At 41.9% G+C, this 27,302-nt stretch overlaps 1 protein-coding gene across 1 annotated transcript in view; it reads left to right on the top strand.

Moving 5' to 3' along the window:
• The window catches only part of LOC149223094 (putative calcium-binding protein CML13), an 81,013-nt gene that overhangs the window by 42,478 nt on the left and 11,233 nt on the right, over window positions 1-27,302 (top strand). Inside the window, exons 2-4 of the mRNA XM_089385757.1 lie at window positions 13,451-13,580; window positions 13,674-13,710; window positions 13,827-13,854. Of these exons, the coding sequence (XP_089241883.1) occupies window positions 13,451-13,580; window positions 13,674-13,710; window positions 13,827-13,854 (195 nt within the window). The remainder of the gene's footprint in view (window positions 1-13,450; window positions 13,581-13,673; window positions 13,711-13,826; window positions 13,855-27,302) is intronic.

Below are 27,302 nucleotides of genomic sequence, written 5' to 3'. Positions count from 1 at the left end.
TAGGATCATTTACATTACAAAATGCATAATGGGTTTACAAAACTCCAGCGTAGATATAGTTGATAATGATGAATTTGTGGATCATCTAAGTGCTCGGACATGATGGAAATCCACGTGCGAAAAAATGTACAACTATGGGTAGTTGACATGGAGTGGTCAACAAGCCTCCACCATAGAAGAGAGTACTTCATGGATCCCCAACACCACTCGTTGATTGCTCGTGTTCCACCTTTTGGATTAGGATTATGCACCTGGTTCACAAAACCAGCTCCACACATGGACCATGCACTTGGCAGATGTTCTAGGGTCCAGAGGATGTCTCCCGCTGCAGAGGGGGAGCTTATGTCATCATCCTAGCCCTTACAGATGGTCTACAAGCATTTTCGATCCACTTGGAGACCCATGAGGATGTCCTTGTGCCCCTACACCCACTTGGGAGCACCACGGGTTCTTGCTTAGAAAACAAGGGGCTAACCCCTTGTCCACTATGTTTGGAGTCCAGTATTACATCATGGCACCCCTTGGACTTCATTAGGCCTCCTCAGAGGCCCAATGGCTCATATATTGATCATTCTGCCCTCTTGAGAGGCTTATTCTTATGTTATTGAGATATTTTGGTGGGTTTGTCACCAAAAGCATTGTTATTATGCACATTATTTTATTTTAGTGGCATTATTAGTCCAAATTAGGCCATTTGAATCCTTTAGTGGATTGTATAAATAGAAGAGAGGCATTCTCTCGATCATCATTACTTGGATTAGATTATTTGCTCTTGTGAGATTTTCGCTATCCCTTTTGGAGGAGTTTGGATGTTATGGATGAATTTTGATGTTTGGATATCACTCTCTTATCTTGGAGCTTCATTATTGGCATAATATGATGATTGGATATCCTCTTTTGCACATGTAAGTAATCTTTTTGTGTTAATTCATGTTATTTACTTTGTCACATGAATGTTGCTGGGATTTTCGCTATACAAGTCTGAAATTTACTGCTTTCTGGTACGAAGTTGTGGGAATTTTGATCTTTTATAGCGTTGCATCATTGCATGGGCCATGTGTGAATGGGTGAATGTTCCTAGAGATTATTTTGTCAAAATACATCTTGATAAGTCATCAATTATTGCATATCGAAGTATAAAGATCTCGAGTAGCTGCTCTCGTGTCCTAATGCCATAGGAAGTTGCTTGACAACCTCCTTGATTGGGTAAAACCTCTTCCAAAGGACAAGGCACTAATCCTTCCATAAGGGATCACTTTAAAAAGCATATTTTTTTCAAAAGACTTCAATGTTGGAAACACTGAGAAGGGGGGTGAATCAGTATTTCTTTTTCCCACTATTGTTTTACCAGTTAAAACATATATATTCAGAACACAAAAAGAACAGCAAGAATAAATGCTTTTATTAATATAACTGTGCAGTAAAATAAATACAATTTATAGATGGTCACAATCAGTTGCCAAGCTCCAACTTGGACTTTGGTGAGGCTCCAACCTCCAGAGCACCAACTTTATTTTGCCAAGACACCAATCTTGGACTTAGGAGCACCAACTCCCAAGGACTTCAATCCTTCCATACTTCTGAGGCACCAGCCCCAATCCTTCTTGCTTCTAAGGTACCAACCCCAAGGACTCCTATCCTTCTCACTTTTGAGGCACCGACCCCAAGGACTCCTATTCTTCTCACTTTTGAGGCACCAACCCCAAGGACTCCTATCCTTCTGTTCTCAGAACTCTTCTCTGCTGAGTTCTGTCTATTTACAGCTTCACTGTAATCTCCAAACTACAGTATCAATGACAACCATGTCTTCTTATGGATGAGTCTTCACAACTCTACACACTGCCCACGCATAGTCTCCAATAGCCTTCATGCTCTCTGATAATGTCTTCACACAGCTCTAGTCAGTCTATTGTTAGCTGCACTAAGCTCTGCATAAAGAACAACTTCTTGCTCAAGTTTATGTTTTCTGCTAGCTACTTCTCCCCTTTGACTGTCTGCTGTCTTATTAGCCCTGCGACCCTCTTTTTGTTTTGCTGGATCCTCTCGCTGCCTCTGTCTCCTCCAGCTTATTTCCACAGCGTTCAACAACCTTCAACAACATTCTCCGTTGCTGCTTCTGCTATCTCACATTCTCATTTTGTTTGCAACAACAACAACAACCACAGTCTTTTGTTCTTGCTGTTTTTATGCATTCCCGTGCCTCTGTCCATTCGTTTCCTCTTACATGGCCTCTTAGACTTCCTCAACGCTCGCTGTCATTTCCTCTTCGCTTGCTTGCTTCTTCGGCTTCCCGAATTTCCGTTTCCTTTGTCTATTCATGCTCACGAGACACGTTGAATCAATGGCCAGGTCCAAAACAATCCACCAGAGAACATATCTTCTCGGCTAAAACTGTAACAACGCTGCTTTGCCAATGATTGTGGGCATACACAGGGATGGCAGTATTTAACGGACAACCACGTTCTTTTGACAATAATAGCAGACATACACAGGGTTTTGTTTCATTTAACAGATAGCCACATCTTATCCCAATCATAATCGCCATGATTTGGTCTCCCGCACTATCGGGACTGTTCCTTACAGTATTTTTGCCTCCACACTTTAGAATCGGAGCCACCTTTTTTATCGGCGCTTTTAATACTATCGGAAGCCACCACCCATCCGCTGTGTTAACTATCGGGCTAAGCTTTAAAGCCCCGCGGACATGCACATATATTAATACACGGGAAAACACGTAAGTCCCGCTCCAGTTCACATATGCGGATCCCAAATATTATACACCCGCCTCTATACTTATCGGCGGGTCCGTCTGTTCGACGATCGCAATAACCACTTGACTCCAACCCCCGACGCCCTCGCAGACCCGACACCTCTTACATCCCTTCCTATAATGACTTCGGGTCCGGGATATCGGGGTTATCGCGGCCTCTTGTGATGCGATAGTTCTGCGGACCCGACGACCTAAGTTGCACGAAACGGGGAAACGGAAACGAGTTTCCGAAACGGGAAGCGAAACGAAACGCGACCTCCCCAAATTTTGGAAACGGGGAAACGCGAATATATATATATATATATATATATATATATATATATATTAGGAATTTAAGAAATATGTGCAATCATAAAGCATATATGATACATTCTAATTTATTACATTATGATAAAATTGTCAATTGTCAATGCATAGACTATAAGTATCTAAATTTACATCACATTTACTCATGAATAATCACATAATGAAAATAGAAATATCCAAAATCAGCCACGAGAAATTTCTAATTTTTTGTCTCGTGGTTGATTGGGAGTCTCCTCCTACATAGTCGAATGACCTTAGTGCTCTTGATTAAATACAAGTTTCATACCCTAGTACCCTACATTCTCTTGATTATTGGGAGTCTCCCCTGCATAGAGGGCTTTGTTCTCTCGATTAAATACAAGTTCCATACCCTAGTACATGATAAAATCCAATGGAAACATTGAAATCCCCCCAATCCTGAAATCCTGAAAAACAAATAAGTCTGCTGGATTTTGAGTAAGATCTAAAATTCTACTTTCTCCATATGAAATCCAATGACGGCGAAACCACTCTCAAACATCCTGAGTCATTTCATGGTAATGTTAAAAATTTAAGTAAAAGGATGAAAATGAAAAATAAAGGAGAATATCACTTTTACTTTAAGAATTTAACATTACCATGAACTGCATATCAACACTAGGGCAAACAAATGTAAGAGATCTACATTAGAAAAAAAAAATTAAAAAACAAATGTTTTTTTGGGGGAAACGTGGCCCGTACGGCCTGGAAACGCGTTTCCGGCCGTACGGCCACGTTTCCGTTTCGGGAAACGTGGTCGTACGGCCGGAAACGCGTTTCGTTTCGTTTCCCCTGGAGAAACGCCCCCTAGGGCCACGTTTCCTGCAACTTAGTCGACGACCCTTTATACTCTGCTTCTTAATGATTTCGGGTCCGTCATTTCGGCAAGTTCGCATAGGCGGTTTTGTAATACAAAGGGTCTGCGGACCCGACGCTCCTTTAGGCTCTGTTTTATAATATTTCGGCTCCGATTATCAGAGCGTACAGTCTAAGCCTTTGCGGACCCGATACCCATTAACTCTAATCTATAGTATTTCGGCTCCGGGATATCGGAGGTCTCCCATGTAGCCGTATCAAAGGTTCCTTTTGGACCCGAAATCCTTATCCGCTGCACTTTATAATACTTCGGCTCCGGGATTTCGGAGCATACACTTCGGCGGTTCCGAAAGGCTCCACTCCTCTGATGCGATATTGGTTTCAGACCCGATATGGGTCTGGACCAATCTTAATAAGAATTCACGTCCGCCCAATGTTCCGTTTAATGGTTTATCCGCCATTTCTTTGCGGAAATGGAATTCGCCGCCTTCGAGGGATCTCTGTGTTTAAACACATATATGCATAGTTTTACAAGCCCGATAGTGTTAAACAATATGTATCTAAGTCTTCCGCCTCCGATACAGTATTCCTTAAGCACTATTGCTCCGATAGCTGTGATTGCTGCGTCCCATGGATATATGGCTCCCGATAGGCTGTTAAATGCATGCATATATATGTCTGTTCTACTTTGGCATATATATATATATATATATATATATATATATTGCATATATATATGGCTCCCATGGCTGTTAATTGCATGCATTGTTCCTCTGATGACCCTGTGTGCTCCTCTCGTCTCCATTGTGGCTCCTCAGGCTTGTTTGCATGCATATAACCCTATTGTGGCATACATTGCTCTCGATAGCTCTGTCTACTTCCTCTGTGGCTCTGTCTCCTCCTCGATAACTCTGTGTGCTCTTCTTGCAGCTCCTCTAACTTTGTTCGCATATATATATATATATATTATATATATATGTGTGTGGCTCCTCTTGTAGCTCTGTCTGCTCCTCTTGTCTCCATCTGCTCCTCTTGAGCTCATCCGATGGCTCTGTTTGCTCCTCCCATCTCCATTTGCTCCTCCTATATATATTGCTCCTCTTGGCTCCTCTCGGTCCGATAAGTTTGTCTGCTCCATTTGCTCCTCTTCTTTGGCTCCGATATGTATATTACAGGCAGCGTTCCTCTTGCTCTGGTATGGCTTTTGCTGTGAATGCCTCTCTTGCTCTAATATCTTGTAGTGTGCTTTGATATGCCTCCTTAGGTAGCTCCTCTTTGCTTATGGCTTAGCTTTCCTGATGGCCTTGCTCCTGTCTCTTCATGAATCTGCTCTGCATCCCCTTGGCTTCATGTCATCCTCTAGTATCCAGAATATTGCCATATTGACATCAATGACAACCTAGGTCAACAATCTCCCCCTTTGTTATTGATGGCAATATTCTTCTTCTCTCCCCCTTTGACATCAATGACAAAGGAGTGCTCTGGGACTCCCCCTATCAAACTGCTTCTATTCTTCATGAATGGTAGATCTTCATGGGTCTGTGACTCCCCCTGTCATAGTGCTCTTCTTCTTCAAGATAGAAGGATTGATGCTTTATCATCTTCATGTCTCAGAACTGCTTTATCATGGCTTCAACAATGCTTAAGGATGCTCTACTTTAATGCTTTCATTCAGATTGCAAATGGCCATACACAAGTGTCCAAGTCCAGGCTTTCATGCTCAATCCATATTGATGTCTCCATAGGCAGAATTGAGAGACCTTCATAGTTCGAATCAAGAGAGAGACTGCTACTGAGATTGTCTTTCTTCAGATCTGAGTTTATTTGTGTCTTTGTGCTTCCCCTTAAGTTACTGCCATCTAGTATTCAATCATCATTGCATTTGGACAAAAATGTGAGGGGTTGTGCCTTGCTGTTGCTATATTCCTTAAGTGATCTGTATCAGCTTAAGTTATGCTTGACTGCACAACATTCTCCTTCCTATGAGCCATCTTTTCCTTGCGTTCTTGTACATATCTCTGCAGATTCAGATATCCAATCTGTGACTGTCTTTTAAATACAATTGTTGATCTGCATCTTTTTGCAATGCTTCAGTTTTGATATAGGCTGCTAGCTGTTCTTACTTCAAACTCCATTCCAGATGTATCTGTTTGTTTGAAGACTGCCTCTATCAGTGTCCAGAATTTATCTGTTCTCACATTTAATTTCTGAGTTAATACATTCAACGTCTATCATAACAACACCATGGTTGTTTGCCCTATTTCTTTAACAACAGTCCAAAGCATGGTTACAGGATCATATGCTTCAATGGAGTGCTCCTGAGAACATGATAGGCTCCCCCTAACTGTATGCATCATCTCCTCTTGGCAGAGTCTTCTTATAAAATGCTTAGATTGTCAAAATTTAGGCCAATGACACATGCTGTTGGCTGAAGAACTCAAGGGACTTTCGGATTGTATTTCCTTCCTTCTCCATACTTGTGTAACTTTCTTCTTTTGCATAGTTCTAGCTTGTGTAAGAGCCCATGTTAAGTTACAATCTCGTGCCATATGACCAATGTTATGACACTTGAGGCATTCTACATTGTACATGAATAAGAATTCATGGTTTCTTCTTGCAAAATTGTTTTTTGGAGGTTGTCGGAGGCTATAACATCTATCTCTATGAGATGGTTGGGGACCACAACATCTATCTTTATGGTATACTTTACAGTCTTTTGCCATATGACCAAAGTTTGAACAGGAATAACAATAACCAAAAAATGAACTTTGGTACCTAGGAGATGGAGGTTTCTTTGATGTACTTCTGAAGCCTTTCTGCCTTGAGATCCTTTGATGATAACCATTGCTTCTCGCATCTTTGTCATCATCTATATTTCTTCTTGGAGCAGGATTTGTTCTATTGTAATCTTGATTCTTCTCCTTGCCTTCGCTGGAACTGGGAGCATCACCATTTCTTTCTGTCTTCTTTATATCTCTTTTGTTTGAAGCATTTTCATTCTTGTTTGAGGATTCACCTGCATACCCGAGGCCTGATTTATCATATGGACATCTGTGATAGTTGAGCATGTCATCCAAGGCCTGAGAGCTCTTCATGATTTTGTTCATTCCTTCAACCTTTTTCCTGAGGAGGACAATCTCTTCTTCCAGTATTTCACACTCACTATTCTTCTTTGCAAGTTGTTCCTCAGTTTCTTCCTTGCTACGAGTAGCTTCAGCTGCTACTATTTTAAGGGAGATGATATCTGAGTTCATTTTGAAGATTTCTTCATTCTTTGCTTGACTGCTCTCCATTTCCTTCTCAGCTCCTTGTGCTTGTTTCCTGGCTTCTTGTAATTGGGACTTAAGGGCGGAGACCTCTACCTTGTACTGACCAATTTCTTCTTCAAGTTTGTTCACTCTCTTGTGCCTTTGTTCAATATATCTTCCTGCTTCTTTGCTTTATGATATTCCTTCTTAAGCTTGGCAAACTCTTCATCCTTTTCTTGTACTTGAAGCTTGATGAGATCAACTTTCTTCCTTGTTTGATCTTGGTCACCAACTGGAGCTATCTTCTTAAGTTTCTCATTTTTCTTTTTCAAATTGTTAATCTCTTCCATGGCAGTCATAAGTTGAGCGAGGAGTTCTTCTACAAAGTCTTTTTCATTCTCTTCATCTTCTAAGTCTGCTTTAGCCTTGACATCATCATTATCATGTTCAGTTTCCATGATGGGTTCTGGATTTCTTTCTAGATTTCCATCATCTTCTTGACTGATGGTCATGGTCAACGCTCCTTTTGAGTGAAGGTCATGAAGTTTGTCCCATATACCCTTTGCTAATGAACATTTTCCTAGATTGTTCTTTACAGAATCAGGTAGCCCATTCAAGATTGCCTTTACTGCTTTTGCATTGTACTCCTTGGATTCCTCATCCATCCTGCTATCAGCAATCACTGATTTCCAGACTTCAATGCCTTGAGTCTGTAAGAAATTCCTCATTCTTGCTTCCCATATATTAAAGTTCCCATTGAGCCTTGGAGCCTCCTTAAATTCATTGTCTTCTATTTTAGTAGTAGAGGGAGACACATCCTTAGGAGGATTGGAGACTTTCTTCCTTGACCTCGCCATTTGTGTTCTAAGAGTCAACCTTCAAGCTGTTAAGCTTTGAATGAAGGAACTTGGCTCTGATACCAATTGTTGGAAATACTGGGGGGGGGGGTGAATCAGTATTTCTTTTTCCCACTATTGTTTTACCAGTTAAAACATATATATTCAGAACACAAAAAGAACAGCAAGAATAAATGCTTTTATTAATATCACTGTGCAGTAAAATAAATACAATTTATAGATGGTCACAATCAGTTGCCAAGCTCCAACTTGGACTTTGGTGAGGCTCCAACCTCCAGAGCACCAACTCTATTTTGCCAAGACACCAATCTTGGACTTAGGAGCACCAACTCCCAAGGACTTCAATCCTTCCATACTTCTGAGGCACCAGCCCCAATCCTTCTTGCTTCTGAGGTACCAACCCCAAGGACTCCTATCCTTCTCACTTTTGAGGCACCGACCCCAAGGACTCCTATTCTTCTCACTTTTGAGGCACCAACCCCAAGGACTCCTATCCTTCTGTTCTCAGAACTCTTCTCTGCTGAGTTCTGTCTATTTACAGCTTCTATCTCCAAACTACAGTATCAATGACAACCATGTCTTCTTATGGATGAGTCTTCATACCTCTGCACACTGCCCACGCATAGTCTCCAATGCATAGTCTCCAATAGCCTTCATGCTCTCTGATAATGTCTTCACACAACTCTAGTCAGTCTATTGTTAGCTGCACTAAGCTCTGCATAAAGAACAACTTCTTGCTCAAGTTTATGTTTTCTGCTAGCTGCTTCTCCCCTTTGACTGTCTGCTGTCTTATTAGCCCTGCGACCCTCTTTTTGTTTTGCTGGATCCTCTCGCTGCCTCTGTCTCCTCCAGCTTATTTCCACAGCGTTCAACAGCCTTCAACAACATTCACCGCTGCTGCTTCTGCTATCTCACATTCTCATTTTGTTTGCAACAACAACAGCAACCACAGTCTTCTGTTCTTGCTGTTTTTATGCATTCCCGTGCCTCTGTCCATTCGTTTCCTCTTACACGGCCTCTTAGACTTCCTCAACGCTCGCTGTCATTTCCTCTTCGCTTGCTTGCTTCTTCGGCTTCCCGAATTTCCGTTTCCTTTGTCTATTCATGCTCACGGGACACGTTGAATCAATGGCCAGGTCCAAAACAATCCACCGGAGAACATATCTTCTCGGCTAAAACTGTAACAACGCTGCTTTGCCAATGATTGTGGGCATACACAGGGATGGCATTATTTAACGGACAGCCACGTCCTTTCGACAATAATAGCAGGCATACACAGGGTTTTGTTTCATTTAACAGATAGCCACATCTTATCCCAATCATAATCGCCATGATTTGGTCTCCCGCACTATCGGGACTGTTCCTTACAGTATTTTTGCCTCCACACTTTAGAATCAGAGCCACCTTTTTTTATCGGCGCTTTTAATACTATCGGAAGCCACCACCCATCCGCTGTGTTAACTATCGGGCTAAGCTTTAAAGCCCCGCAGACATGCACATATATTAATACACGGGAAAACACGTAAGTCCCGCTCCAGTTCACATATGCGGATCCCAAATATTATACACCCGCCTCTATACTTATCGGCGGGTCCGTCCGTTCGACGATCGCAATAACCACTTGACTCCAACCCCCGACGCCCTCGCGGACCCGACACCTCTTACATCCCTTCCTATAATGACTTTGGGTCCGGGATATCAGGGTTATCGCGGCCTCTTGTGATGCGATAGTTTTGTGGACCCGACGGCCCTTTATACTCTGCTTCTTAATGATTTCGGGTCCGTCATTTTGGCAGGTTCGCATCGGCGGTTTTGTAATACAAAGGGTCTACGGACCCAACGCTGCTTTAGGCTCTGTTTTATAATATTTCGGCTCCGATTATCGGAGCGTACAGTCTAAGCCTTTGCGGACCCGATACCCATTAACTCCAATCTATAGTATTTCGGCTTCGGGATATCGGAGGTCTCCCATGTAGCCGTATCAAAGGTTCTTTTCGGACTCGAAATCCTTATCCGCTGCACTTTATAATACTTCGGCTTCGGGATTTCGGAGCATACACTTCGGCGGTTCCGAAAGGCTCCACTCCTCCGATGCGATATTGGTTTCGGACCCGATATGGGTCTGGACCAATCTTAATAAGAATTCACGTCCACCCAATGTTCCGTTTAATGGTTTATTCGCCATTTCTTTGCGGAAATGGAATTCACCGCCTTCGAGGGATCTCTATGTTTAAACACATATATGCATAGTTTTACAAGCCCGATAGTGTTAAGCAATATATATCTAAGTCTTCCGCCTCCGATACAGTATTCCTTAAGCACTATTGCTCCGATAACTGTGATTGCTGCGTCCCATGGATATATGGCTCCCGATAGGCTGTTAAATGCATGCATATATATGTCTGTTCTACTTTGGCATATATATATATTGCATATATATATGGCTCCCATGGCTGTTAATTGCATGCATTGTTCCTCTGATGACCCTGTGTGCTCCTCTCGTCTCCATTGTGGCTCCTCAGGCTTGTTTGCATGCATATAACCCTATTGTGGCATACATTGCTCTCGATAGCTCTGTCTACTTCCTCTGTGGCTCTGTCTCCTCCTCGATAACTCTGTGTGCTCCTCTTGCAGCTCCTCTAACTCTGTTCGCATATATATATATATATATATATATATATATATTATATATATGTGTGTGGCTCCTCTTGTAGCTCTGTCTGCTCCTCTTGTCTCCATCTGCTCCTCTTGAGCTCCTCCGATGGCTCTGTTTGCTCCTCTCATCTCCATCTGCTCCTCCTCTATATATTGCTCCTCTTGGCTCCTCTTGGCTCCTCTCGGTCCGATAAGTCTGTCTGCTCCATTTGCTCCTCTTCTTTGGCTCCGATATGTATATTACAGGGAGCGTTCCTCTTGCTCTGGTATGGCTTTCCTTGCTGTGAATGCCTCTCTTGCTCTAATATCTTGTAGTGTGCTTTGATATGCCTCCTTAGGTAGCTCCTCTTTGCTTATGGCTTGGCTTTCCTGATGGCCTTGCTCCTGTCTCTTCATGAATCTGCTCTGCATCCCCTTGGCTTCATGTCATCCTCTAGTATCCAGAATATTGCCATATTGACATCAATGACAACCTAGGTCAACATTCAATCCCTTGTACACTACTACGTTGGGGTTTCCTCAGGCCCTCCAAATTTCAGGAAATTTCGACATTGGTATCTTGAGATATTACAAGCCCTAGCTCGAGGATTGTTTCTTTCCCTAGGTTTCCCTTGTCTAGCGACCTCATTTGGATCATTGCATTCTATTCCAAGAAGATTTGTCCTTTGATTCTCTTTTCTTCCACAACTAAGTCAAGCCCCTCCTGGTAGAGTGTAAGTGAGTGCATTGGGTAGCTACAATGCATGTTCTGAGATATTTCTGTGGTACAATAGAGTATGGGCCGAGGTACACTTAACAAGATGGAGTGAAGTTGGAGGGGTACAGCGATGTGGATTGGGTAGGCAATACAACTGACAGGAAGAGCACTCTTGGGTGCAATTTCTATTTTGGGATCATGAGCAGTCTCTTGCTACAATAGGAAACAAACGTCAATTATGTTGAGTTTTGCAGAGGCTGAGTACATTGCTGCCAGTATGGGAGCATGCGAGGTTATTTGGCTTTGGAAACTCCTTGTTGGGCTCTTTGATCAGGAGTTGAATCTGGCTGTCATTCGCTGTGATAATCAGAGTTGTATTAAACTCTTTGAGGTTCTAGTATTCCATGACAATTCGAAGCATATTGAGATCAAGTACCACTTCATCAAAGATTGTGTGTAGAAGGGGTCAGTAACGCTGCAGTACATTCCCACAGACGAGCAGGTTGCATACATCTTGACGAAAGCCTTAATGAAAGGCACATTTATATTCTTCAAGGATAAGTTGGGTGTTATGCCGAACACCTTCCTCGCTAAGAGGGAGTGTTGAGATTGTAGCTGGGAAGGTGATTTTGCATGTATCAGTGCCATGACATGCAACGAGTCACCTTAATTATCTCCTATGACAGTTTATTAATGAATTTTCTAAATCCAGACTTTAGAGAGAAATTTAATTGCTGTGTACTTTTTTATAAAAAGGGAAAATAAGTTAACGACAAATTATGTCATAGCCATTGATCTTGGTAAAGTGAGATATAATCTCAACTGTTGAGAGCCAAAGGGGAATGCACATTCGAAAAGGCTTGATTTAGCTAGCTAGAGCGAGATCAGCAGAGAGCCCAAGCTTTCTCTTTGGCCAAAAGGCCAAGTTTCTTTGTACGCAGAAGTTTTTTGTTGGGCTGCGCGTGTGGGTGTACAAGAGTTGAGTGAGAGAAATAGGGCTGAGATATTTCACTGGGTATTTGTGCAAACAAATTCTTGTGTAACTGCTGTATGGAAATATTTCTCTTGAGGCTGAATAAGAGGCCTAACGTTTGCTGGTTTTCCCCACTCTGGGGTTTTCAGGGTATATCTGTGTTATTTTTTGTTGCATGTGATTGCATGTGATTGGTTTAGAGTATTTTTTGCTTCTGCTGTTTATTTGGTTAAAAACCTAGAATATTTATTGTTACAAATCAGATTAGAAAGCATTGTTTATTTCAGATCTGTGATTATTTGTTGAGACAATAAATTTGTAACTGGGTTTAAAGAAATTAGCATTCGTAAATGGTTGTGTGACAGCTTTTGTCCCTCTTGATGACAATGAGAGAGCATGCTTCCTATAAGTTGTTTAGTTAGAGAAATCATATCTTTCACAGATAGGGTATTTGTGATATAACATATATACAATTTACACTAGTACAATATAGCGGGCAGGATTCCTGGTCTTCCTGTTGGACCTGGGTGCTCTTAGCAATGGAGCTGATGATATATTTGAAGTCTCTTCTTACATGCCAGCCAATATCACATCACAAATTGCATTCCTCCCAATTATGTGTCAGGCTAATAATGCATAATTACCTAATGCCCATTATGCTAGACAACATAATGCTAGAACTAAACACAAAATTAGGTTCATTATAAATCTATAATCTTTTTCTCTCGTGATTCATGCTGGTTTCTGATGGGCGCAATTGATGAGAAAACATACAAGGATATGCACTTTTGCAGGTTCCAAATTTTTTACTTAGATCCTTGTTGAGTATATCCGGGATATTGGATCTATAGGCTGTCTTTCCATTTAAGCATGCTAAAGTCGATACCATATGCTTTGTTTCTTTGAAACTATAGTTCTCTTACTCGTTTCACTAAGAACTTAGCCTTGCTGAATAAGAATGTAACTCATATGTTTCTTTATGAGCGGGTATTACTTCAACACATGAATCATGTCTTGGGTGTCTGGTCATTGAAGGGGATTTTTCTTTTTCTCTTTTGAATTGGAAGGTTACTTAAATGAATCTGTTATTTATGTATTTTGATATAACAGTCATCACATGTTCGACTCGGTGTCGGAGCTTCAAGGCGTGAGAAGCGCAAAGGCCGCAATCATGGATTGTCTGAGCAAAAAAGACAAGAGATTAAGGAGGCATTTGAATTATTTGACACTGATGGGTCAGGTATGGCCTTAGATTTGATTTTGATACTATTTATAGCAAACGATTTGTTCATGGTTTGGCTTGGATTTGTCTCATAAAAATGTTTCATTCCAGGTACAATAGATGCAAAGGAGCTGAATGTTGCAATGAGGTATGATTGTATAATTTTGGCTTTATGGGGAGAATAGATACCATTACAGTGTTACTCTAGTTAACCTTAACATTGATATAGATAACAATTTTGTTAACATCAAATCTTGGCTGCAGGGCTCTCGGGTTTGAGATGACAGACGAGGTAAGCTAACTGTCAACGACTCTTTCAAGCTTTTCCTTCTTAGCAGAGTCACTAATTTTGAGGTTTCTATCCTTGAATCTACACCATTGATGCTCGTTGGCTGTTAAACCTTGGAAAAGGAATTGAACAGAGCCTTACGGGCATAATGTGCAATAAATGTTTAATGGTCTTTGTAATAGCACGTTTAGTTTTTTCCACTGAAGAAATCGTAATCTTTCATTATAATTGAAAAATTACATGTAGTAGATGCCTTTCAGCATATGCTGTACTTGCCCTTAGCCATCTCTGTGAGCCATAATAAAAAATGGTGCTCAGTTTTTGTCAAAAAGGATGCATGTATCATTCTTCACCACGCAGGGTGTTCGGTTTTTTGTCTGATAAAAATATAAACATAGCTGTTATCTACAATAATTTACATACACCATGTAGGGTGATGTCCTTTCTGTATGGTCTGGAGATAAAAACAAAATAAACACTGAAAATAAATATATACATATGTATAGTCTGTGCATGATTCACCAAAAAACGAAAACTCAAAAATTAGGGACTCTCTGCCCTGTGATAAGTCTGATCATTGTATGGCCTGTGATAGTATCGGTACTCATTTGTACCCCTTTGTTCCTGTATCATCCACTCTCCTCGGGGAAGTATCGTGGCCTCCTTGGAAAGCCCGTCAGCACTGCAGTTATGTTCCCTGTAAATATGTTGACAAGAAATAGAATTAAACTGTGCTTTGAACATGTTTACTTCATCCAGAATATTACTGAGAGTATGTGCATGACAAACAGTAATATTATTGAACCAGTTAATAATGATTTTTGAGTCTCCATAAATGTTTAGATCCATGCAATCATGACCAAGTGAAAAATGCAGCAGATGGCGAAGAGTGATAAGTTCTGCGAAATTATTTGTCCCATGTCCAAGCCCCATCTTGACTTTAAAATAGTGTTGATCAGAGAGATATAGAATGAAACCGCCGCCACATCCTTGGTTCTGTGCAACACCGTCAAAGTAGGCCCAGGAGTGTTTTTATCAATGGGAGCAGGGGCATGCGGTCTCCTAGACCGAGGTCTGGAGGGCTCAGGCAGATCGTGAAAGGCAGATATAATCTGGGCCGAGATATGCGTCCATCTAGTTGCTCTGTCATCAAATATAATCCGGTTTCGGGCCAGCCAGATATGCCAGCGTATTAGTAGGGGAAGGCATAATTGTTTTGTACCTCGATGCAGATTGCACCAATGTTCCCATGCTCGGAAAATATTTTCACCCTCCCATTTTCCAGACAGATGAATCGAGGAGGAGACAATCTGCCAGAGATTGCTCAGAGATTCACAATGAAGAAATAAGTGTTCTGTCGATTCAGAAGATTTTTTGCATAATACACACTAGTGAGGGCCTTGGAAAGAGCGATGTGATAGAGATTCCCTCGTGGGGACCTTGTTCCTGAGAACACACCAAAAGAACAGTCTTGTTCTCGGGGGAGAACCAAGCTTCCAGATGCTCTTCCACCACTCTGGTGTCTGCTCAGGATGTTTGTGCGAAATGAGACTGAGGTAGCCGGCCTTTGGGGAATAAATTCCATTCTCTGCCAGGCACCAAACAAGTTCGTCAGGTCCCTCCTTAATCCAGATGTGAGATTCACACAAAGCATTTATATATTCTTGCCACTCCCGATGCCATTGAGGAGGAATATCAAGCTGTTGGGCAGATTTCCATCCTTGTGAGAAAATGGTGGTGTTCCTTTGATCAGCTATGTGTGCAAAGACCTTTATATCATGTGAATTGAGGTGTTGAACGAGTTCTCTTGGCAGCTGAAATCTTCCTCCCCCCCCAGTCCAGGGATCCAGTCCTATGCGAGCTTTTGATCCATCATTTATTCTCCAGACAAGATTGTTTCAGATGCTTGGTAAGGAATGCAGAAGAGCCTTCCAAACTGATGATATACCTGTTCTTGGCCAGCTAGGCCTGCGAACCCAATCCATGATTGGGAGAGGCCAAATGTACTTGTAATAGGAGACAAAGGTCCATAGATTCTGCCCTGTCAATAATATCTAGCCCATTTTTGCAGCTAGGGCTTGTGCAAAAAGAGCTAGGTCTTGAAGGCGGGTGAGGATATTCCTGGGAATCCATGCCAATGCCATCCAGAAAACAGGAGTGGCCTCGAGAATAGATTTAATGAGCACCAATCTGCCTGCTCTGGATAAGTATCTATGACACCAATTTGAGAGCTTTTTTTCCAACTTGGTTACCAGCCAAACCTAGTCTGCTATTTTTTGACCGAGTGGCTTGATCCAAAATCCCAGGTATTTGAATCCACGATCAAGGGGGTAGATACAATAAGGAAAGTGGTGCTGAGCAAACCGAGACTCATGGATGGAAGTATGGGCTAAAGTAATGGTGGATTTCCCTTGATTAGCCTGCATGCCAGTAGCCTTCGAGAAGAGGGAAAGGACTTTTGAGAAGGTGACTGAGTCTCTAATGCTTCCATCAAGAAAAATGAGTACATCGTCCACAAAAAGGAGATGTGTAAGATAGCAGAAGTCATTTATCTTGAGGCCACAGAGTCTGCCATCTCTTTTAGCTTGTGCAAGTAATCTGCTGAGCCCATCCATGACAATCAGAAAGAGTAAGGGGGAGAGGGGGCAGCCCTGTCTGAGTCCTCTCTCGGCATGAAAAAAATGGGAGGCAGATCCATTGATGAGGACACTGAAAGTTGGAGTGGAGATGCATGCCATAATCCAGGTGATGAAAGCATGGGGGAAGCCAAGATGGATAAGCAGCATCTTGATGTAGAGCCAACTAACCCGATCAAAAGCTTTTGCCAGGTCGATCTTTAGGATGATTCCTTTTAGATTTTTGGTCCGGATCGAATGTATAGCCTCTTGGGCCGTACCTATGGCTTCGTGAATCTGTCGATGCTCAAGGAAAGCAAACTGTTCAGGGGCTATATGGCGAGAGAGGATGGGCCTGATACGGTTTGCAATGATTTTGGCAATGATCTTATACAGGCAATTGCAAAGGGAGATGGGCCTAAAGTCATTGAAGGAGGAGGGGGAATCTGATTTTGGAATAAGGGCAATGAAAGTGGTATTGACAACATTGTATATGGTGCCAGAGGTTCTGCACTCTTCCACAACTTTTAACAGATCATCCCCCAAGAGTTCATAGAAAGCAAGATAAAATTCGATCGACCATCCATCCAGTCCAGGACTTTTGTCTTTTTTGAACCATTTCAGAGTCCCTTCAAGCTCGCCAGGAGTAACAGGGGAGTTTAGCTCTTCTGCCTCATCTTCGTTTACAAAAAGAGGGAAATGACCAGCAACATTGATGATGTCTACAAGATTAGACCCAGGTGGGGATTTGAAGAGTTGCTTGAAGTGAGAGGTGCCAAGCTGGGAGAGTTTGTTGAAGGTGTCTGCTACTCCCCCATCAGGTAGGGGTAAGTTCCAAATGGTGTTGGAAACTTTTCTACCTTTAGCATAATTCTGGAAAAACTTTGTGTTATCATCTCCCGCTTGTAACCAGATAGCCCTACTCTTGAGTCGCCATGATTCCTCTCTCTCCTTCAAAATCCTTGCCTTTTGGTTTTCAAGCTCGATCAGGTGAGCTTTTTCATTTGCAGATGTAAACCCCAGGTTGCGGTCATCTGACAGTGCACATAATTCTGACTCAATCTGAGTTAAGGTGAGGTCCTCCCTCTAATTTTTCTCTTTAGCCCAGGTGATGGAGAGGTGCTTGAGCTGGGTCAGGTTATGACAGAAACCCTTTGTTAAAGATTCATGTCTCGCAATAGGATTGGCTTTCCAAAAATCCGAGACCAGATTGATGAATCCAGGGTCCTGTAGCCAAACATGATTAAATTTGAAGGGAGCTTTGGGTTTGGGATGGGGTCCAAGGATTTCAAGATATATGGGGGAGTGATCCGAGATACCCCCGGAACCCACCCATTGTCTGTAGTGATGCAGCTGATTTAAGAGGGGGACCTTTATTAGAAAATGATCTAACCTCCTGGCAAGAGCTGCTTCTCCCACCCTTCTGTTTCTCCAAGTGGGGAGTGGCTTATTCATGGGGACATCTGCAAAATTGTGCTGTTCCAAAAGGTTCGTCATGAATCCTGATAAAGTGTCCACTTGAGCTTGAGATCCCCAAGATTCCCCAAATCCTATGGAGAAATTGAGATCACCCCCGAGAATTATGTGGTCTGGAGATACGAGCGAGAGATTGAGCAGGTGCTGCCAAAAGATCTCTCTCTGTTGACATGGACCATATATATTGATAACCCTAAGGTTCAGTCTGAGCTCCGCCGAGAAGATATCCAATCCTATAAACCCAGATCCTCCCCAGGATGCTAACACTTTGATGGTGCGAGGATTGTGCCCTATGGCTAAACCCCCCGATCGCCCCATAGCATCTATGGCGAAAAATTGCCATCCAGGTTTGAGGGAGGCTAGTGTTCTGGAGATAATTTCGGCCTCGCCCAGGGATTCTTGCAGCATGATGATATCAATAGGTTCAACTTCAAATAATCTGCGCAGGGCTAGTTTTTTGGAGGCACTAGCCATGCCCCTGCAGTTAAATGAGAGGCACTTCATGGGGGAACCCTGCCCGGGGTATTCAGTGCTCTAAGAACCCCTTCCAAAGTGGATTGTCTACCAGAGGCAACCTCTGCCCCAACCCTTTGAATGGCTATTGAAAGATGAGATTTCCTCCCACGGGATGAATGTATGACAGAACCAGGAAGGGAAAGTCCCAATCCTGAGAGGAGAGACGGATGACCATCAATGTGAGAACGGGAGCGAAGGTTGTAATTATGGGGTGGATTCATCCCATCTGAGGATGGAGAGGATGAGATGGTCGGTGAGGGAGGTATGGATGGAACAGTGGTGGCGATGGTGGGAGGTGTAGGTGCAAGAGTACAGTGAACCACAGAAGTATTGATGGCAGATGAATCAAGAGGAGAGCTGCATGAAAAAGAGAAAGGGTGAGAGGACAGAGGAATACCCGAAGTTTTTGCGGCCTCGGCAGCTGCACGAGCTCTTGTTAAGGGAGGCGATGGCGTTCTGCAATCTCCTGCTACAGTCCTCGGAGTGCTGTTGCGAACAGGTGCCAGAGGTGCCGATACAGGAGTGCGATTCTGAGTAGATGCAGCAGGCCCCATTGATGTAGGTGGTGCACTCGAAGGATCCTCTGATTTTTTGATTAGTGGGCAATCCTTGAAGATGTGCCCCACTTTGTGACATCTTCTGCATCGAAATGGGACTCCTTCGTAGTCCAGGATCTGCACCCGAGTGTATTTCCCCCATTGTAGAGTGATTTTTTCTTCCAGACCTTCACGCGTGTCCAGGTGGACCAGAATGCGAGCTAGGGTTCGATTCTTAGATTGAACGAAGGTCTTATCATGGTCCAGGTATGTGCCAAGGGCATTCCCAATTCTGACGAAAACCTCCTCACACCAGTACTACAAAGGGAGTCCAGGCAAGCGAACCCATAGAGGTCCTGCCCCAATCTGCTCCCACTCCGGGTCGAAAAGGGGGCTCCATCTCTTGAGAAGAACCGGTGCCATCTCAATATGCCAATACCTAGCCAGGACCAAGTCTGTATAATTTCCTTTGGCGAAATGAAGTGCGAACCAACCCCTAGGAAGTACCTGCACCTCTGGCAGATCTTTGAGCATGCTCCCCCAAATTTCTCGCACCCACAGGGTTAGTCTATCCGCTGAGTATGCCCTGCCTCGGACATGTCCAACCAGCACTGTACTTGCCATATAAACGGCTTCCCCAATAGCAGTACCTTCGCCAAATCGAATGGTGATGTCCTTTGTAGTAGCCTTCACACACTTAGTTTTTCACTTCCCTGTTCGCGGCGCAGATGGATGATCCGATAGCGGGTCTAGTGAGACAACCCCGTCCTGAGGCAGATGGGTCGCTGATTTGACCTTTACCGCAGGCGTTTCAAAACAACCCGACGGAGAATTTGCAGAGATGGGAGGGTTTTGGCCGCAAGATGCTGGGGTTTCCTCAGGCTGTGCCGGAAACAAAGTCGAGCTCGATGGACGGAGGTGGTTTACTGGAGGGTTCGGCTCAAAAGAGGGCGAGGGCGGCGAAATTGCAGTGAGTATGTGTAGGGTTCCCGAAGATAAAGGAGGGCAATCAAGAGCAGGAGAATCAATAGATAATGACCCGAAGACGAGCGAAGATGCACGTGTCCAGGGAAAGAGACCACCGGAGCAGTACAAGATGAAACAGTAATGGACGGAAGAGGTGAACCTGAGACCGGAGGATTAGGGTTAGGGTTACCAAAAATCACTCGGTCGGGAAAAGGGTCCTTGGTGTAATCAAGCTCCTCAATTTCCATGACATCGCCCATGCTGGAAACAGGTAACCGCCGGCAGATGGAGACAGCTGCGAAGGAAACGGAGGAACGGAACTGTCGGTTGTCTGGGTGCCTGCAGTTGGTGAAAGTTGGTGCTGCAGTAAAACACTAGGGTTTTACCCTAACCCTCTGCTAAGCCTCCTCCATAATAGCACGTTTAGTTATATTTCTGTGTTGTCGAATTCTTAAAGAGAACCACAAGGGAAGGATTGTAACGAAGTATCCATGGGGCTAATAGACAGTGAAAAAGGATCAACAAACCATAGATCAACGTAGAAAAAAGTTTTCATGTACTCATATTCATGACTTCTTTTAAACTAGCAACGTAAAGAACATTTCTGAAAATGAAGTTCTTACCACATTGTTCTATGGTTTGAGATGCTTAGCTCAAATACTAGTCACTTGTCTCAAGCCTAGAAACATTTGCTTGCTTCCACTTACCATACTTCCAAGAATTTGATATTTTTCTATTTTTCATGCTGGTCTTGCCTAATCAAACAACTTTGAAAAACAAATTCTACTGTTGAAAAGTGAAAATAACTTAAAAACTTGAACTTTGAAACCTTAGGCAATGCTTGCCTAGGAGCGATAGCTTCCCAGCACTATGGTTGAATTGACAATCCCAACTCTATGGCTGACCCTATGTTGTCTTATCTCCTTGCCAGTAATATTCCCAAGAATATTACTCCTTCGCTATCCTTTACCTATCCTATCCTTTACCTATCTATCCTCCCACATGTCAATGGTTCCCCTAGCGCACTAGACTAGTTGACTCCAAGCGGCAATGCATGCTTCCTAGATCTTCTTCTCACAGTTCTTTACATGTTTCTAACACAATAACAATTCTGTTTTTTTTCCCTTGTCATAAATTCTACACACCTGCCCAGCTGTCTACTAACTCTTTTGATGAACACCCTTTGTCCTTAACACCTTGGACTTCTATTCTTTGTGAATTACACACACCCTGCATATGTGATATCTTTCCTTCCCAGGTGATGTTTTCTAGTCTATTGCCTTCACACTCTAATCATAACGATTCTGTGTGCATGAAATGTTGTTGATTTGTAAACTATTTGACTTTTGAAACACCCAATTTTTTTAACGGTATACCACTGTATTTTGGTGTAATTTTTGTTGTATGATCCAGCTTGCCTATGCTGACCTGTCCATTTTACAAGTTAAAAAAATTCGATTGGACTCATGTTTAAGTGAGTTAATATCTTCTATAGCATAGATTTCCCATGCTCATCCTACTCATGACAACACAATTCTTAAATTATTGTGTTGCCTATCTTAAATTCCAAAGTTTCAAAATATTAAGGTTGAATTGTTTTGTATTCTATTGCGGTGCCTATCTTAAATTCCAAAGTTTCAAAGCATTAAGGTTGAACTGTTTTGTATGCTCGTGAAGTGTGGCTTTAACCTGTGAAAGATTGCTGATTTCTGTAAGTTGTGATTCAAGGCACTGTAGGATTGGTGAGCTCCAACATGTTAGGTCTCAGAGAATGTGACCGATTAGAAAGGGCCTCTAATTTCATGCCTTGGAAGTGCAGGTTACAGATGCTCATGTAAGAGCTTGATCTATGGGGCATGGTCCAGGGTACCAAAACTGCTCTCCTATCAATGCTCAACAGTGAACACAATAAGTATGTTACTAACGCTAAGAGGGTTCCTCTGGACTCTCTGAAGAATCCCCTAATTCCTCATGTAGTGGGGAAATCGATTAAGGAGATGTTTGAGGCATTGATTCCTGTGTATTGAAGTGTCAACATTTTAGGGATGTGCTTTTGAAGAACAAGCTTTTTTAACACACGCATGAGTGATTTAGAGACTGTGACAAGTTACCTCATGAAGATTACTGAGCTTAGAGATCAACACTTTGTCCTTGATAAGAAGAAAGCTGAGAAATTAGTGCCTATTTCAGGAAATGGATTTTCCACTATTAGGAAGCTTTTGTTCAAGGTCTTTGCACTCAGGATAATCTCCCAACTCGTGATAAGCTTTTGGGATATCTTTATCCAAGAAGAAATGAGGGAAATAGTTTCAGCGTGAAGTGAAGAGGCACAAGACATTGCTCTCATCAGGAAGATGAAGAAACATGGGAAGAAAGGGAGACCCATGAAGGGTGAGGAGGAGACATCCTCTTCTGATTTTGGTGTGAAGAATGTGAGTGATGTGACTTTTTAGAAGTGCAACAAGAAATGGCACCATGCTAATCAATTTTTAGAGGAAAAATGAAAGAATAAGTGTCCACAAAAGCAAATTGTAGGAAGCGTAGACATGAACTATGTTCACACCTAATCCAAAAGGATTATTGTAAATATTGTCAACTATTTATTTGAGCAAACCAAGAGACCTTGGAATTGGAATCCCACGAGTCTCTGCACTCATGTATAAATTCATGATATGGGTAATGCAATAAACAAGTTCATTTGGAGTTACCCACCTGGCCTGACATGGTACCAGAGCCAGCCCTTTTTTAGCTTCCTCCAGCTCCCAATATTAGTTGTTTTTGCTGTAACTCCTGCCATTGTCCTCATTTTTTTCCTGTGATTATTCTCTGCCCCTCTGCCAGAATTCAAATCCCGTTGGTCGAAACCTCTCTCTGCCTTGACTGCTTTAGACGCTGCGTTAACCTACTTTCCAATTTTCTGTTGTAGAAGGGCTTGTATTTTTGCTGTGTCAAGGATTTGTAAACTGTTGTGTTTAAAAAAGAAGGAGTTTGAATCTCTGCTTTGAAGACTCTCCTGCATATGAGACCTGAACGCTGTACACTAAAGCCTTTGCCGGTGCATGTGACTGCTGGTTCCTATGCGTTGAAAGGAGTTGTAGCTTATCTCTGTGCATTGAATGTTGAGACCATGAAGGCGTCTGACATATGGTATGCGTTGATTACTGTGTTGGTAATTTGACTGTTCATTAGCCATTTTTTTAAAGGCCGTGGTATAAGTCGAACAGATTTTAAGAACTGCGTTGAATATTTTTGAAAACAGTGTGTGTGTTGAATGACATATATGTGTATGAAAGCCTGTTTGGTATACGATGAAGAGTTGATTTGATGTGCTGCATTTAGCCCTCTTTTATAAAGATCGTGTGGTGCACTTCATGAAAATTTTATATGGTGTGCCGTGAGTCCTCTTTTATGAAGGCCATGTAGGGAATTTCATGCCATAAGTGTGTATAAATGGTATACACTTTATTTTGGAAGGTCATCTGTGTTTTGGTGGGCGTATATTAATTAGAATGGCATATAAAATTGATTGAATGGGTATACATGTATCAATTATGATGACCATACATTATACATAATTCCTTTTATGTTAAAGCCATACATTCTCCCATTATGAAGTATGTTGTAAATATATTATGGAGATGTTTAATATATGGTGTGAGTAGTAGTGAGGGTTGGATCATATATTTTTATCTTTGGGTTGAGATTTTTTTGGTACATAATGCACTCTTTAATCTCTATAGTGGGAGTAGTTCTCACTAGCAAAGAGAACTACCCTGAGTGGTCCCGGAAGATAAAACACACCCTCATTTTCAATGAGTTGTGGAAAGTGGTTTGTGAAGAAGAAGGAGACAATGCACTTGAAAAGCCCACTTCAGATAAGGAGCTTGCCATTTGGGAAAACAAGAACAACAAGGCCTATGCCTTGATTGCAACATCAGTAAATGAAGAGGCGAGTTGCCATATTTTGCCATTTTCAAATGCCTTTGAAGCTTTAAAGAAATTGAAGGAATTGTATGACTCACACTTTGAAAAATGACAACCCTCTTGTCTTAGCATCAGAAGTAAGATCCATTATGCATGATATAAAAGCCACTGGTGTTGAGATAGATATTCCTCTCATAGCTTATGTCAAGGCACTATATCCCACCTATTCACATTATCTTGAGTCATTGCAAGCAAGTGGAAACCTTAAGGAGATTACCTTTGACTCCCTTGAGAAGAAGTTTGTTGAGAGATAGAAAGCTTTTGGGAAGAAGACAACTCCTCAATCTTCTAAAGAAGCTGTATGTCTTGCACATAAAGAGAAGAATCATGCACAAGATTCTTCTAGAGGAAGAGGTGGCTGAAGGGATAGAGGAAGGAATAATTTTAGAGGCGGGGGGGTAGACAGTTCCAAGGAGAAAAGTCTAATCTTCATTGCATACGATGCAATAGAGATGGACATGATGCTTCCACTTGTAAGTTGCCTTGGGACCGAATTGAGCAGGAAAGAAATGAAGGGAAAGGTAAAACAACTGACAAAGGGAAAGGTAAAGCACCCGAGTCCGCTCATTATGTTGTGGCACATTGCAACATTGGAGTAATTGAAGACTTATTCAATGCTTCACTTGCTTCATGGAAAGATGATTGGTTGCTTGATTTAGGAGCAACTTGCCACATGACTTTCAGGAGAGATTTCTTTGAAGAATTCACTGACAATGTTGATGGAGTAGTATACTTTGCAGACAAGTCAAAACTCAAGCCATCAAGGCTTGGCACCATCAGGCTCAAACTGCCTGGTCTTCCAGACTTTCTTCTACATGATGTTCTATACCTCCCGGAGCTGAGGAGAAACTTGCTGTCTTTGGTCCACATTTGCTAGCAAGGACACTCCATTCATATATTTGATGGCAAGGTCAAGGTCAGAAAAGCATCAGATCACTCACTTGTCATGACAGGGATAGAAGAAGAAAGACTTCTGAAGCTGCAAGGAACCTCTGCTCATGCACAAAACTTCTCATACAATTCTCACTATGATGAAGGTACATTTCCATCAAGTCTTTTATGGCATGCTAGATTTGGACACTTGAACTATGACAACCTTCGTTTGTTGAAGAAAAATGGTGTTACTGGTTTGCCTACAATTCCTAGGAAACTTAAGCAATGTGATTCTTATATCTTAAGAAAGCACAACAAACAATCTTTTCATGATTCTCATTCCAGAGCACATAGAAAACTTGAACTTATTCATTTTGATTTATGTGGATCGATGCTTGTTCCTTCTGCAAATGGTAATAAATATATGATGACATTTATTGATGACTACACCAGAATGTGTTGGGTTTATTTATTGAAGAACAAATCTGAAGCTTTTGAAACATTCAAGAACTTTCATGCATGGATTGAAAATGATGCACAATCTCATATTGGCTCTATTCACACTGATAATGGAAAAGAATACACTTTAAATGAATTTGAAAACTATCTTCGCCAACTTGGGATCAAACATCAAACAACCACGCCCTATAATCCCCAACGTAATGGAGTAGCTGAAAGAATGAATAGGATAATCTTAAATATGGTATGTTCCATGATGTTTTTCAAGAATGTTAAACTGATGTTTTGGGCTGATGCAGTTCTATGTGCTATGTATATAAAGAATAGGTGTCCATCTAATGCTATAAAAAACAAGACTCCCTATGAAATGTGGTATGGCCACATTCCTTCGGTGAGGCATCTCAGGGTTTTTGGTTCCACCTGTTATGCCTTGATACCCAAGGAACAGAGAAACAAACTCGGTGCAAGGAGTCACAAATGTATCTTCTTGGGTATTCAAATACCTCCAAAGCATACTGTCTCTATGATGAAGTGAATAAGAAGTTTATAATATCTAGAGATGTGATCTTTCTTAAATCTTCCAAGACTGACAATGTTGTTGAGCGGCAACTTGATCGCTTGGATAGATTCGGACATGCAAAGTCTTTTCAAGAATTTGATAATGAGATTCCACATCTTGAAGGGGGGGTTCTTATACTGGATCAATCTGTGGAATCTTCTTTTGAAACACTCTCTCCCCCGCATGAAGCTCCAGCCACTGATGACACTTTGAGTGATGTGATTGATAGAATTGGGAGACTAAATCTTGATTCAGCCCCATCTCAGTCAATTGAGCAACTTGGAACATCTCAGAAAAGTCCTCCAAAATGGTTGACAAAGACACTTCAAGGCATTCGTCTTGATGAGGTTGGAAAGACAGGAACAAAAAGCTCAACCAGACAGAATGGAGGCGATGTAGAAGATTCTGATTCACCTGTTGATATGGATGTTTCTTATGATTGTGAACTGAATTTGTCTACAGATTTCAAACCAACTTCTTTTAAAGAAGCCGCTTCTCATGATGAATGGAAAGAAGCAATGCAGAAATAATATGATGCTTTGATAAAGAATGGCACCTGGAAGTTGGTTGATCCTCCATTGGGAACCAAACCAATAGGCTGCAAGTGGGTCTTCAAGAACAAGTATAAAGCAGATGGCTCACTTGACAAACATAAAGCCAGGCTTGTGGCAAAAGGTTTTGCACAGAAGGAAGGGGTCGGCTATCAGGGGACTTTTGCCCCCACAAAAAGATGGGCTACCATTCGGACACTTTGTCTTGGCAACTCAAAACGGTTGGAAAGTCCATCAAATGGATGTAAAAACTGCTTTCCTGAATGGAGATCTGAAAGAGAATGTTTTTATGTCCCAACCAGAAGGATTTGTTGTGAAGGGTCAAGAACACAAAGTATGCAAGCTTGTAAAATCCTTGTATGGTCTAAAGCAAACACTGTGAACCTGGTACGAGAAGTTAACTGAGCATCTTCTGAAACTCAATTTCAAACATTATGATCTTGATGATGCAACTTTGTTTGTCAAGAAAGTTGGAAAAACAGTTGTATATCTTGTGGTGTATGTAGATGATCTTCTAATGATAGGGAACAATGAGAGCTACATTGCATCCATAAAGAAAGAATTGAGGAAAGGTTTTGAAATGACATATTTGGGCTATGTTCACTACTATCTTGGTATTGAAGTAACTCAACATTTGAAGTAAGGTTTTGAAATGACAGATTTGGTCTATGTTCACTACTATCTTGATATTGAAGTAACTCAACATCTGAAGTTTATATTCCCATCTCAGAAGAAGTACATTGGAGATTTGTTGAACAGGTTTGTCATGGCTGAGTGTAATCCTTTGACTACTCCAATGGAACAAAACTTAAAGCTCACATCCATTGAAGGAAAAGAATTTGATGATGCAACAAAGTATAGACAACTCGTAGGAAGTCTCAACTACCTGACTACTACCAGACCAAACATTTCATTT

The sequence above is a fragment of the Pinus tabuliformis genome, chromosome Q, assembly GCF_031772625.1.
Source record: "Pinus tabuliformis cultivar Carrire ecotype Pingquan chromosome Q, CPIR1, whole genome shotgun sequence".
Lineage (NCBI taxonomy): Eukaryota > Viridiplantae > Streptophyta > Pinopsida > Pinales > Pinaceae > Pinus > Pinus tabuliformis.
The sequence above is the reverse complement of the archived record's forward strand: the minus strand, read 5'-3'. Positions and strand labels throughout refer to the sequence as shown.